Genomic DNA, 14,965 nt, shown 5'->3' with positions numbered 1-14,965 from the left:
TAATCACCAAGACAATGGGAAAAATGTCTCCAGGGCATGTTAGAGACCTTCAAGGCAGCCCCTCCCATCACAGGTCTGGAGGCCTAGGAGGGAAAAATGGTTTCATGGGCCAGGCCCAGGGCCCCACTGCTGTGTGCAGCCTCTGGACATGGTGCCCTGCATCCCAGCTGTTTCAGCCCCAACCGTGGCTAAAAGGAGCCAAAGTACAGCTTGGACCATTGTCTCAGAGGGCACAAGTCCCAAATCTTGGCAGCTTCCACATGGTGTTAGTCCTGAGGGTGTGCAGAAGACAATAATTGAGGTTTGGGAACCTCCACCTAGATTTCAGAGGATGTATGGAAATGCCTGGATGTCCAGGCATAAATTTGCTACAGGGGCAGAGCCCTCATGGAAAACCTCTGCTAGGGAAGTATGGAAGGGAAATATGCAGTAGTAGCCTCCACACAAGGTCCCCACTGGGGCACTGCCTAGTGGAGCTGTGAGAAGAGGGCCACCGTCCTCCAGAACCCAGAATGGTAGATCCATCAACAGCTTGCACCATGCACCTGGAAAAGCTGCAGGCACTGAACACCAGCATGTGAAAGCAGCTAGGGAGGGGGGCTGTACCCTGCAAAGCCACAGGAGTGGAGCTGCCCAAGGCCATGGGAACCCACCTCTTGCATCAGTGTGACCTGGATGTGAGACATGGAGTCAAAGGGGATCATTTTGGAAATTTAAGGTTTAATGACTGCCCTATTGGATTTAGGACTTGCATGGGGCCTGTAGCCACTTTGTTTTGGCCAATTTCTCCCTTTTGGAGCAGATGTATTTGCCCAATGCCTGTACCCGCATTGTATCTAGGAAGTGACTAACTTGCTTTTGGTTTTGCAAGGTTATAGGAGGAAGTGACTTGTCTTCTCTCAGATGAGACCTTGGACTTGGACTTTTGGGTTAATGCTGGAATGAGCTGAGACTTAGGCGGACTGTTGGAAAGGCATGATTGTGTCTTGAAATGTGAGGACACAAGATTTGAGAGGGGCCAGGAGTGCAACTATATGGTTTGGTGGTGTCCTCACCCAAATCTCATCTTTGATTGTAGTTCTCATAATCCCCACATCATGGGAGGGACCTGGTAGGAAGTAACTGAATGATGTGGCCAGTTTCCCCCATGCTATTCATGTGATAGCGAGTAAGTTCTCATGAGATCTGATGGTTTTGTAAGGGGCTTCCTCCTTCACTCGGCACTCATTCTTCCCTCTCCTGCTGCTGTGTGAAGAAGGACGCATTTCCTTCCCTTTCCACCACGATTGTAAGTTTCCTGAGGCCTCCCCAGCCATGCTGAACTGTGAGTCAATTAAACCACTTTCCTTTATAAATTGCCCAGTCTCAAGTATGTCTTTATTAGCAGCATGAGAATGGACTAATACAACGGGACAAAATTCCATAAAAACATAAACATATGAAAAAAGAGCAGGCTAGGCATGGTAGCTCGTGTCTGTAATACTAACACTTTGGGAGGCTGAGGCAGCCGGATAATTTGAGCTCTGAAGTTCAAGACCAGCCTGGGCAACATGGCAAAACCTCATCTCTACAAAAAATACAAAAGTTACCTGGGAGTGGTAGCACTCACCTGTAGTCTCAGATACTTGGGAGGCTGAGGTGGGAAGATCACTTCAGTCAGGGAAGTTGAAGTTGCAGTGAGCCAACATCATGCCATTGCACTCCAGCCTGGGTGACAGAGCAAAACCCTGTCTCAAGAAAAAAAAAAAAAAAAAAACATTGGCATTGGTACAAATCTATTCACTCAGGATTTATATTAATATAATATCACTATAATCATAGTATTTTAAAATATTTTTTAAAGACAGACCAGGAGAAAGTGGGAGAAAATTTTGCAAAATATGTCACAGGTCAAGGAATATTATTCAGTTATTCAGTACAGTTGCCACTAACCACATATGACAATGGAGTGCTTGAAAAATGGCTCATACCACAGCTTTGAATAATATTTTGGCATGTTGGATTGAATAAAATGTATATTATTGAAGTTAATTTCACTTACTTATTTTTACTTTTTTGATGTGGTTACTAGAAAATTTAAAATCACCTGTGTATCTCCCATTATATTTCTATTGCACAGTGCTGGTCCATAATATGTAAAATTTCCCACAGCTCAGTAAGCAAAGACAAACCAATAGAAAGCTAGACAAAGGGTATGGGTACAAAACTCATCAAGAAGAAACACATAAGATCAATAAATATTCATTTATACATACATTTGTTAATTCAACACATACTTATTGATCTCCTTCTATGTTCCAGGCACTGTGTGGGTCACCAGGGAGAGCTGGCCAGTTTTAGATAAGCTGGTCTGAAAAGTCCTCTGTGAGAAGATAACATTGGAGCTAAGATCTGAAGTGTGAAGAGATGGCTCAACCTCGCCATTAATTAATTGAATTTTATCTTGAGATTCTTTTTCACCCATTAGAATGTGGAAAAAGAGATTGATAATATACAGTATTAGCAATGATGTTGGGGAAAGAACACTTAAATACAATTAGCGGGAGCATAGCTTTGGATAACCTTTTTGCAGGGCAATTTGGTTCTATCACTCCAAATGTAAATCCATATACTGTTTGACTGAACAATTCCATTCCTAGAAATTAGGCTCAAACATATGAAAATGTATGAATTAGAATGTCCACTACAGCATATTATGCAATCTCAACAAATTTTAAATAACAAAATATCTATAGTTATAGTTACAAGTGAGGCATGAGCATTTAAATGAACTAGTAGGAAGACCTTAAAAATAAGACAGCCATACTCACTAGAATGTCCACTACAGCATATTATGCAATCTCAATAAATTTTAAATAACTAAATGTCTATAGTTATAGTTATAGGTGAGGTATGAGCATTTAAATGAACTAGGAGGAAGCCCTTAAAAAGAATAAGACAACCATACTCCTAATGTTTATAGAACTCACAATGTTTCTATAAGTTTGAAGCTATTTGAAAATAAAAAGTTACAAAGAAAAGATTGCACCATAACAAATCAAGACGTTCCCCAAGAATACAAGGATCATGTAACATCAGGAAGTCTGTCAATATAACTCATTATTTTAATCATGAATGGGGAAAGAAAACAAGAATAAAACAGACTTGGACACACTAGCTTGGGAAGTTGCCCACCCCATATTAAATGGAAAAAAAGCAAATTGCAGAACAAATGTTGTATGATACTGTTTGCATTTTTATATTTTTTATTTTTTCAGATACAGGGTCTTGCTCTGTCACCCAGGCTACAGTGCAGTGGCTCAACCATAGCTCACTGTAATCTCAAACTCCTGCACTCAAGCAATCCTCTTGCCTCAGCCTCCTGAGTAGCTGGGATTACAGGTACATGCCACCATATCTGGCTTTTTTTTTTCTTTTAAACAGCATCTTGCTCTGTCACACAGGCTGGAGTGCAGTGGCACAATCATAGCTCACTGCAACCTTGAACACTGGGACTCAAGCAATCCTCCCATCTCAGCATCCCCAAGTAGCTGGGATTACAAGCACGTGCCACCACGCCAGCTAATTTTTTGTAGATACAGGGTCTTCCTATCTTGCCCAGGTTGGTCTTGACCTCCTGGACTCAAGTGATCCTCCTGCCCTGGCCTCCCAAAGTGTGGGATTACAGGCATGAATCACTATTCCTGGCATCCAGCTAATTTTTAAAATTTTTTTGTAGAGACAAGGGTCTTGCTATGTTGCCCAGGCTGGTCTTGAACTCCTGGACTCAAGTGATCCTCTTGCCTCAGCCTCCCAAAGTGCTGAGATTAGAGGTATGAGCCACTGCACCTGGCCTATTCATATTCTTAAAACAAAGAGAGAAAAAAAAAACACAAACTCCTGTGTGTCTGTGCCTGTGTGTGTGTGTGTGTGTGTGTACAATCACTGTACCAAACTAGCCACATGACTGGGCAAATTGCTTTGACTTCTTTGTGCCTCAGTTTTCCCATCTGTAAAATGGAAACCACAAAGGACCTAGCTCATAGTGTTGTGAGGACCAATCCAATCATTCTTGAAAAACATTTAATATAGTGCCTGGCATATACTAAATGCCTCATAAATATTATCTGTTATCATTGTTATTTTGTCAAAGAAAGACTGAAGGCCAAAACATTTAGAGGAGAAAAGATTTTACTTCAAAAGAAATGCAAGAGAATCCACCTTCAAAAAGACCAGCTAGCCAAAGCAAAACACAAATATTTAAAAGAAAACAGATGCAAAGCTGCCAAGGTGACCAAGTTGTTTTATATTAATCTGTTCCTGGAAAACAAAACAGTATCTTTCTGAACGTATTACAGTATCCACAAAGGAGGTAACCTGTGTTTAGACATCATAGTTGCAAAAGGTAGGGATGAAGCTGTCTTTGCCAAGATTTATGGGAAGTACTCAAGGTTTTAATATTTGAGGGATCGGGACTAGACAGACTGGCTCTGTCATTCTTGGTTTTCTCAGGGTGAAAATTGCTGTTTCTCTCTCCTGACTGTGATACATGATGTGCTTAGCCATAATGGAAGCAGGAGAAAGTGTCAGTTTTCTTTTCATATTATTCATGGGGGGAAAAGTCTAGAAGCAGATGCACCACACTGCTAATAAGGGTTATCTCTGGGAAATAAGATTATGGAAAGAGCTTTACTATTGACTGTATGTGCTTCTGTAGCATTCAAATGTTTCACATGTTCACAAATTGCATTATTAATTTTTAAAAGAACAAATAAGATCATGCAAATGTTGAGTATCTAAAGCCGCCCCATTTCTTCCTAGTTCTTCCACACCAGATGGAATAGTTTACATTCTAAGCTCTTCAGAAAAAGATTTATAAACCACGCATTTTCTCTAAAATCCATTTCCACTGCTTCGGTCTGTCGCATCTGCCAGGTGAACCTCAGTATAAAATTCCAATTAAAAGAGGAAAAGAATTACAGCTGACATGTTGGGGAGGCAGGCAAAGAATTCTTTCCGCTTCACTGTTAGTTCTCTACCCTTAAGCCCGAGACCCCCCAGCCATGGAAGTCCTTCACAATGAAATCTCAGAGTTGGAGTCTCCCACTCCTATCTCTCCCCGCATCTTCTTTCTTTTACCCAGCAGGTCTACCGATGGGCAGTCCTTTTCCCAAGTACCAGGAGAGAAAATGGATTCGGAAAAGGATTTATGGGGAGAGGAGAGTCCACACTTAATACTGAAAGAGGCTTTTCATCTGGTGTTCAAGCCAACAGCAGCCTCATTCCTAGATTCACTCAAGGTCTCCCTAACATGTCCCTGGAAAAATGGTGGTTTGCAAAGACAGGAGGGTTACATACAAGATGCCACAGTGGCAGCAGGTGATGAAGGTGGGGCAGGATTCACCTGTGGCTTGCACCCAAATCCCCTTCAGCCAGGTGACCAAGCACAGCCTCTCTGCCTTGTGTCAAACAACTCAAATGGCCAAGAACCCTCATTTCACCTGTGCTCATGGGCAATGCACAGGTGATAGATGTATCCTTCTACAAGACAGACTGGCTGCCCTTCCCACGTTTCTGGTCACTGCTACTGAGGACATGAAACTGTTTTTTCATCCAAACAGGCAGGATCTCTTTCTTTAGGAAAGAGAGGGGACCTCATTATTTTTCCTATGGTTACCGCAACATGAATTCATCATCACGGCTATCATCTCAGAACTGTGTTTTCCAAGGCAGCACAATAAGTCAGTTTGGGAGGGTCTGAATTCATATAACTCTAAACTGGATTATGAGCTCAGAATTTAGGGTTCTAATATTCCATGCAGTGATTTTGCTTGTAAAGACTCTAATACAGCTTCTCAAAGTTGGGTCCCCAAAGATTCTGATCCAGTAAGGGGTAGAGAAGATTCTGTTACACCCCCAAAGAGTGCAGACTTAAAATAAGAGCAAGGCAGGAAGTAGCAATTCACAGCAAAAGCTAACATTCATTGAGCATACACTATGTGCTGAGCCAATGCCAACCACTTGACACACATTAATTCATTGGATCCACCAATGTGAAGTGGGTGCTATTACTATTGCCCCCGATTTACAGACGAGGGCACTAAGGCTTAGGAAGGTTGATAACTTGCCTTAGCTCTCACAGATGATAAGACATGGAATTTAAACTCAGATCTCTGAATTTCAAGCCCATGCTCTATTACATACTTCCTTGGAATAAATGTAAAGATGATGGGCATCTTGACCTTGAAGGACATTAAGGATAATTACATAGACCAGAAGTTTTCAATCCTGTGAAGCTTAAAAATGATAATAATAGGCTGGGTAAGGTGGCTCATGCCTGTAATCCCAGCACTTTGGGAGGCAGAGGCAGGTGGATTGCTTGAGGTCAGGAGTTTGAAACCAGCCTGGGCAACATGGCAAAACCCCATCTCTACCAAAAATTCACACACAAAAAAAATTAGCTGGGTGTGGTGGTATCCACCTGTAGTCCCAGCTACTCAGGAGGCTGAAGTAGAAGAATTACTTGAGCCCAGGAGGTCGAGGCTGCAGTGAGCCAAGATTGTGCTACTCCACTCCAACCTGGGTGACAGAATGAGACCCCGTCTCAAAAAAAATTTTTTTTTAATGATAATAATAATGAAAGAGCAACCCAAGTATCTATCAACAGCTGAAGGGATAGACAAAATGCAATATATCCCTACAATGGAATATTGTATATATCCCTACAATGGAATATGTATCCCTGAAATGGAATATTGTATATATCCCTACAATGCAGTATTGTTCATCCTTAAAAGGGGAAAAAATTCTGACACTTGCTATAACATGGATGAACTTTGAAGACATTATTATGTCTAAGTAAAAGAATCCAGTCCCCCAAAAAAAGCAAATACTGCATAATTTCACTTGTACTAGGTACCCAGAATAGTCAAATGTATAGACTCAGAAAGAATTGTGGTTGTCATTGGCTGGGTAGAGGGTGAGTGGAAGTGAGTATTTTACAGGTATGGAGTTTCCACTGGGGAAGATGAAAATTCCAGAAATAGATAGTGGGTCATGGCTGCACAGCAATGCGAGTGTACATAACGCCACTGAACAGTATACTTAAAAATGGTTAGAAGATTAAATTTTAGGCATATTTTACCACAACAAAAAAATCACACACAAAAAACACATGCTGCCTGGTCCCCATACCCGTTAAATCAGAATCTTTCCATGATAGGGCCTGGTTCTCTGTATTTTTTTCACTACCAACACCCAAGATGGAGAACTCCAGAATTCATAACTTGGAATTCGGGAACTCACCTTGCTGGAAGTCCCTAACATTGTTTTTGGTTCTCGCTCTCTCATTCATACAAGAGGACTGAAAGCAATTCCTCTTCATTACTGAGTCTTCCAGCCTGTTGCTGACTAAGGTGGCCCAGATCCAAGAATTAATTGAAGGTTCCGGAAGCAGAAAGCTCTGCGGTATACTGGGTATTTCTCTGGCTTGTAATTGTCTGCATATGTCTAATCCCCCTTGATAGTCCAAGAAGAGGAGCAATTATTACTGGAGTGCTGTGATTTCAGAATCAAGGAAGAGGTTCTCAGTGAAATCTGTAATTCACAGCACTGATGGAGTCTTTCTGTACATAACTTTTTTTTTTTTTTTTTTTTAAATGCAGGGTCTCACTCTGTCACCCAGGCTGGAGTGCAGTGGCACGATCATAGCTCACGGCAGCCTCAAACTCATGGGCTCAGATGATCCTGCCACCTCAGCCTCCCAAGTAACTTAGACTACAGGTGTGCGTGTACATAACTTTTAAATACGTATTTCCAGTCTTCTTTGGGCTGCAGCACAACTGTTGGGTGACTCTTAGACATGGGATGATAAAGAGAGCTTATTTTTCAAAACTGTGTGTTCTTTTTATTTTGAAAAATTGCAGACCTCAAGTATAAGTGAGCAAATAACACAATGACCTATATAATCACCAAAATGCATCAATAGTTAACATTTTTGCCATTTTTATTTTTATTTTGCTGAAAATTTAGGCACAGGTTGCAATAATGTCAGTTCTAGATAATGCAGCCTGTATCTTCTGTAGAAAAAAAATCTCTTGGCCGGGCGCGGTGGCTCAAGCCTGTAATCCCAGCACTTTGGGAGGCCGAGACGGGCGGATCGCGAGGTCAGGAGATCGAGACCATCCTGGCTAACACGGTGAAACCCCGTCTCTACTAAAAATACAAAAACTAGCTGGGCGAGATGGCGGGCGCCTGTAGTCCCAGCTACTCGGGAGGCTGAGGCAGGAGAATGGCGTAAACCCGGGAGGGGGAGCTTGCAGTGAGCTGAGATCCGGCCACTGCACTCCAGTCCGGGCAACAGAGCGAGACTCCGCCTCAAAAAAAAAAAAAAAAAAATCTCTTACGTAACCAAAATATAAATATCACACTCAAGAAATTTAACATTATTATATAACGTTTATTCTACATTTGAATTTCCCCAATTGTCCCAATGATATCTGTCATTGCTACTTATTAATCCCAGACATGATCAAGGATCATACATTGCATATAATTGTTAGGTTCATCTAGTTTTCTTCAATCTAGGAGTCTCCTGATGTGTGTGGGTGGGCGGGTGTGCATGTCTTTCATGACACTGACTTTTTAAAAATAATTTCAAGCCATTTGTCTTGCAGAAAATTGCTCAAATAGGATATACCCTATTATTCCCTCTTAATTAAAAAAAAAAAAGCTAAACATATTGAGAAAACTACATAGGGCCAGGTGCAATGGCTCACGCCTGTAATCCCAACACTCTGAGAGGCCGAGGCGAGTGGACTGCTTAAGGCCAGAAGTTCGAGACCAGCCTGGCCAACATGGTGAAACTCCATCTCTGCTAAAAATACAAAAATTAGCCAGGCGTGGTGGCACATGCCTTTAGTCCCAGCTACTCAGGAGGCTGAGGTGGGAGAATGGCTTGGACCCAGGAGGCAGAGGTTGCAGCGAACTGAGATCATGTTGCTGCACTCCAGCCTGAGCAACAGAGCAAGACTATGTCTCAGGAAAAAAAAAAAAAAAAGGAGGAGGAGGAGGAGGAAGAAGAAGAGGAAAGAAAGGAAAAGAAAAGAAAAGGCAAGAAAAGAGGAAAGGAAAAGGAAAGGGAAGGGAAGGAAGAAGGAAAGGAAGAAGGAAATGAAAGAAAAAAGGAAAGGAAGGGAAGGGAAGGAAAGGAAAGGAAAGGAAATTGCATAAGCAAAATGTCTTTGTCGGGGTATTTTATCAGAAGGCACATAATGTCAATTGGTTAAGATTCCCTTATTATTAAAAGGAGAAGAACAGTATCTGGCCTTCATCTCAGCAGCAAGCAGTCTCTAAATACCTCTTCTTTGCCTGGCACTGTGCTATGTCCTGCAGACCTCAAAAATGCCCTCAAAAAATTCACATTCTATGGGGAAACAGACATATTCATTCACTCATTCAGTCAATAACACATTTCTTGAGCTCCAATAATGTGCCGACACCACTAAGTACTAGCAACAAGGACGATATTTAAATATTTAACAAGTTTGGCATGAGCACAGAATCAGAGAAGATGCTCTGCTAAGTGCACTAATAACCCTTAAGTTGTTGGATCATGGGGAAACCAGGGAAAATGCAGAGGAGCAAGTGGGATGGTTGGGATATTGGAGAAGGGGGACAAGCTTCAGAGTAGCTGCTATTTATCAATGAGTACAGAGTATTTCAACATTTTAACAGCTGGGAATGACAGCCTTGGCTTGGGCATGGAGATGAACAATTCATCTGAAGTCCCTGACCTCATGGATTGATCTTCTAGTGCAGGAGTGGGTGAACTTTTTTGGTAAATGACCAAATAGTAAATATTTTTGGGCTTGCAGGCCCTGCGTTCTCTGGACAGAGAGACAAAGTCCCAACTACTCAACTCTGTCTTTATAGCACAAAAGGTAGTGTGTCAGTCCGTTTTGCACTGCTATAAAGAAATACCTCACACTGAGTGATTTATAAGAAAGGAGGTTGGTTTGGTGCATGGTTCTACAGGCTATACAAACATGGCACCAGTATCTTCCTCCGGTGAGGACTCAGGAAGCCTTTACTCATCATGGAAAGCAAGGGGAAAGCAATTGTGTCATGTGGCGAGAGAGGGCGAGAGAGAGAGAGAGAGAGAGAGAGAGAGAGAGAGAGAGAGAGAGAGAACTATGCCAGGCTCTTTTAAACAACCAGCTCTCACATGAACTAACAGAGAGAACTAATTACTGCAGGGAGGGCATCAAGCCATTAATGAGGGTCTGCCCCCCTGACCACAACATCTCCCACCAGGTCCCACCTCCAACATTGGGGATCACATTTCCACATGAGATTTGGAGGGGACAAACATGCAAACTGAGGTAGGAGGTGGGACTTAACTCCAGAGCAGATTGAAGACTGACTGAAACAGGAAAAAGGCACTCAAAGCTCCTCTCCATCAGACATGCTCACCAGTGCCATGACAGTTTACCACTGCCATGGCAGCACCCAGAAGTTACTACCACTTTCCAGGGCAAAGACCCAGAAGTTGCCACCCCTTTCCAGGGCCACCACCCAGAAGTTGCCACTCCTTATCTAAAAATTTCTGAACAACCGGCCCCTTAATTTACATATAGTTAAAAGTGAGTATAAATCTAACTACAGCACTGCCCTGAGCTGCCACTCTGAATACGCTGCCTGCGGGGTAGCCCTGCTCTGCAGGAGTAGTCACGGAGCTATAACCAAGTCAGGGCTCTAACGCCACCGCCTCCATAAAGCTGCTTTTTTGTTGTTGTTGTTGTTGTTGTTGTTTTCTTTTTTTTTTTTTGAGACGGAGTTTCACTCTTGTTGTCCAGGCTGGAGTCCAATGGCGCAATCTCTGCTCACCGCAACCTTCACCTCCCAAATTCAAGCGATTCTCCTGCCTCAGCTTCCTGAGTAGCTGGGGATTACAGGTGCCATCACGCCCAGTTAAGTTTTTGTATTGTTAGTAGAGACAGAGTTTCACCATGTTGACCAGGCTGGTCTCAAACTCCCGACCTCAGGTAATCTGCCCGCCTTTACCTCCCAAAGTGCTGGGATTACAGGAGTGAGCCACCATGCCCAGCCTAAAGCTGCTTTCTTCTACCACCAGCTCACTCTTAAATTATTTCCTAAGAGGGCCAAAAAAATTCCCAGGCTAAGCCCCAATTCTGGGGCTTACCTGCCCTACAACAAAACTATATCAAATAGCCACAGACAATAGTAAACAAATGAGTGTGACTACGTTCCAAATAAGCTTATTTACAAAAACAGGCAGCAGGCTGGATTTGACCCACGGGCCATGATTTGCAAACTCCTCTTCTAGTGAACAAGACAGACATACTCATTTGTCCTTTTATGCTACAAATACTTATCCAGCATCTTCTACATGGCAAGTATTGCACTTGACACTGGTATGCCGTGCTGAACAAGACATATGGCTGGGCATGGTGGCTCATGCCTGTAATCCCAGCACTCTGGGAGACCAAAGTGGGTGGATCACTTGAGGTCAGGAGTTCAAGACCAGCCTGGCCAATGTGGTGAAACTCTGTCTCTACTAAAAGTACAAAAATTAGCTGGGTGTGGTGGCAGGCGCCTGTAATCCCAGTTACTCGGGAGGCTGAGGCAGGAGAATTGCTTGAACCTGGGAGGCGGAGGTTGCAATGAGCCAAGATTGTGCCACTGCACTCCAGCCTGGGTGACAAAGTTAGACTCTGCCTCAAAAAACAGAAAAAAGACAGATGATGACCCCTGCCCACGTCGCACTTACATGCTGGTGGGAGAGACAAAATCTTATTATGTAAATGCTAAGACAAAAGTAATCAGGAAATACAGAGGGAGCAGTTAACTCATCCTTAGCGTTTAGGGAAAGATTCCTGGAGAAGGGGATGACTGTGCTGTTTGTTTAGCAGCCTGTCAGTGAGATGAGCAAAGTCACCAGAGGGCTCTTGGAGCCTTTTCATCAGGACAGCCTGAGTACCTCCATCCCTTTCCCTGTGGGTTATCTGTCATCACCAGCTCTTCCCTTGTGTCCCCCAGTCTCTGAACAGCTACAACGACGGAGACTACGAAGGAGCCAGGCGGCTTGGGCGGAATGCTAAGTGGGTAGCCATCGCCTCCATCATCATTGGCCTTCTCATCATCGGCATTTCTTGTGCAGTTCACTTCACAAGGAAGTAAGTAGGCCTTTTGAATCCCTCACCATGTCAACTGCCCTTTCTAGAATGCCCATTGGAATCTGTTAGGGTAGATTAGGTTATGCTCCAGTAACAACCCCAAGCCAAAGGGTTTTCATGTTTTCTTCTCAGAATAAATTTGTCCCAGTCCAGGGGAACACAGCAACAGTGTGGATCTTCTAGTGCAGGAGTGGGTGAACTTCTTTGGTAAATGACCAAATAGTAAATATTTTTGGCCTTACAGGCCCTACATTCTCTGGACAGAGGGACATAGTCCCAAATACTCAACTCAGTCTTTGTAGCACAAAAGTAGTGTGCTAGTCCATTCTGCATTGCTATAAAGAAATACCTCAGGCTGAGTGATTTATAAAGAAAGAAGATTTGGATCCTTCTTTGGATCAACAATATGGATCCGTTACATGGATCATATAGGTCAGTAGAAGGTCTCTCCTCCACACAGTCACACAGGGTCCCACGCTATACAAAGCTCCACCATCTTGTAGCTGCTCTGTCTAGAACAGAAGCCAACAAACTTTGTCTGTAAAGGGCCAGATAGTAAATCTTTTAAGCCTTGTAGGCCATATGGTCCCGATCATGGTCTCTGGCACAGCTACTTAGCTCTGCCATTTTAGCACAAAAGCAGCCATAGACAATATAGAAATGAACAGGCATGGCTGTGTTCCAATAAAACTTTATTTACAAAAACAGGCATCTGTCTGTGGGCTGTAGTTTGCCAACTTCAGATCTAGAACATGAGGTGTCCTCAGGCAAAGGCGGGGGAGAGGAAGACTGGAGAATCCCACATGGGCTTTTTACTGCCTGGCGACAAATGTCGCTTAGGCTCACATTGACTGAAATCAGTCACATAATCCCACCTAACTGTAAGAGGGTGGGAAATGTGGGAGAGTAAATGGGATATTTAGGATTGCTATTTGCTCTGCCCTAGAACATCATCTGCTAAATAAACTCCTACTTGCATCAAACTAGCATAACTGTTTTAGTTTAAGGGCAGAAGGGTCACCATATATTTTTGGTATTGACAATGAACTCTCATCTCATAAAAAGATGGATGCTGTTGATGTATTGTCCCTCTGAACTGGGACAATTTATTCTGATTTCTCTAACCAGCTCAGATGGGCTCCATCTGCTAGAATCAATAACACTTTCCATCAGAAGTTTGACAGACGGCAAGGTCATGTGGTAGGCAACCCAGACCCAGAAATGACAAGCCCAGATCCATCTCTGTCTTGCTATGTAATTTCTGGTAAGACAGACAAGAATGCTGAGAAATTCTTTCACTTTTCTGTCAGAGCGGCATGGCTACTCCTATACCCTTGACCAAAGTCCTACACCCATCGAGCTGAGAAGGTCAACCTCTTTCTCTTGGTTGACAAAGGAGGCTTACCCAGGTGGGTGAGGGAGGAATGAGACCTCTTTTGACATTCCAGATCAGCCAACCCAACCTTGGCAACCAAGAGAGCAACAGATGTCATGGTAGATCCACTTCCTATCAAACAAGGCAGATCCAGGAACAATCAGTGGCAGCTGGGTAGAGGGGAAGATATCAAAACAGGAAGTGTCACAAAAGAAAATTAAATGGCTTTGGCCAAAGAAAAGAGAAAAGGACACTCAAACATGAAAGGAAACTCATGGTTTCTTGCCTGCAAGATGGCAAATTTGATGTTGGCCTATGAAGAGGAAGATGGTTGGAGAATACATGTGAATGAATCTGACTATATTCTTAAGAGAAAGTGTAAGGTGCTTGTGAACTTGTGAGCAGGGGAGCCACAGAGTGTGAGTTTAATGGTGCAGTTTTGGCACCAGACTGCCTGGACCCAGGTCCCAGCCACCACTTATTCACTGTGAGACCTTCAGCCAATTGTTTAACATTCCTGAACCTCAGTTTCCTCACCTGTAAAGTGAGAATAATTCATTTCATAAAGCTATTGTAAGGTTAATTGGATGACTCACAGAATGTGTAAGTTGGTGTCTCTGTTCTTTAGTGGGTGCACAAAAATGTAAACATTTATTAATCCTATTATTACTATTATTATCAATGTTACTAGGAAAGGACCTCAGAATTCAAGATGTCACTAAATAGAATTCAAGGCTTTATGCTTATGAGCCAAACAAAGGACAGTGTTCCAAGGGAATGAGGCCAAGCCTTGGCTTGGCTCCTGGGAACTTGTGAAAATGCATACTGCCTAGATTAGTGTTCGAGCTAAGTGGATCATAATAATAGCAGCTGACACTAACATAGACCTTGACATATACCAGGTACTGTTTTAAGCTCTTACATGAATTAATCCTCATTGAGTCTTCACAGCAACCCCAAGAGGTAGATAGGTATTATTATCCCTATTTTGCAGATGAGGAAACCGAGGCTCAGAGGGGTAAAGTGACTTGCCCAAAGCCTCACAGCTAGTTAGTGGGAAAAGTAGGATTTAAAACCAGGATAGTGTCACTCTTCAGGCTGTGTTCTTAGCCAAACTCTGCACTGCCTCTAAGTCAATATGTCCTTGCTAGTACACCCAGTAACAAAGGCCAGTAAGTGGTACTTGCCTTGTGGCTAACTCCAGGGTTTATTTATGGGGGAATGGTATGGTGAGGTTTCAACCTACAGAAATGTGTGGTAAGTCAGGGCCAAGGTTCACAAAATCAAAGGAGTACAGGGGTCAGGGAAAGGACATACATGAGGTAGCCTGGTTATAGGACAATAAGAAGTGGTGGGGACCATGGTAATTTCAAAAGCACAGTTTAAAGGAAGCAGCCACCACACTGCTCCAACT

The 14,965-nt window shown here is 43.0% G+C and overlaps 1 protein-coding gene across 1 annotated transcript in view; it reads left to right on the top strand.

Annotated features, from left to right (window-relative positions):
• TMEM233 (transmembrane protein 233) overlaps window positions 1-14,965 on the top strand; it is a 46,951-nt gene that overhangs the window by 22,292 nt on the left and 9,694 nt on the right. Inside the window, exon 2 of the mRNA XM_033220419.1 lies at window positions 12,040-12,176. Within this exon, the coding sequence (XP_033076310.1) occupies window positions 12,040-12,176 (137 nt within the window). The remainder of the gene's footprint in view (window positions 1-12,039; window positions 12,177-14,965) is intronic.

The sequence above is a fragment of the Trachypithecus francoisi genome, unplaced genomic scaffold (genome assembly GCF_009764315.1).
Source record: "Trachypithecus francoisi isolate TF-2019V2 unplaced genomic scaffold, Tfra_2.0 Lachesis_group11, whole genome shotgun sequence".
In the NCBI taxonomy this organism is placed as follows: Eukaryota; Metazoa; Chordata; class Mammalia; order Primates; family Cercopithecidae; genus Trachypithecus; species Trachypithecus francoisi.
The sequence above is the reverse complement of the archived record's forward strand: the minus strand, read 5'-3'. Positions and strand labels throughout refer to the sequence as shown.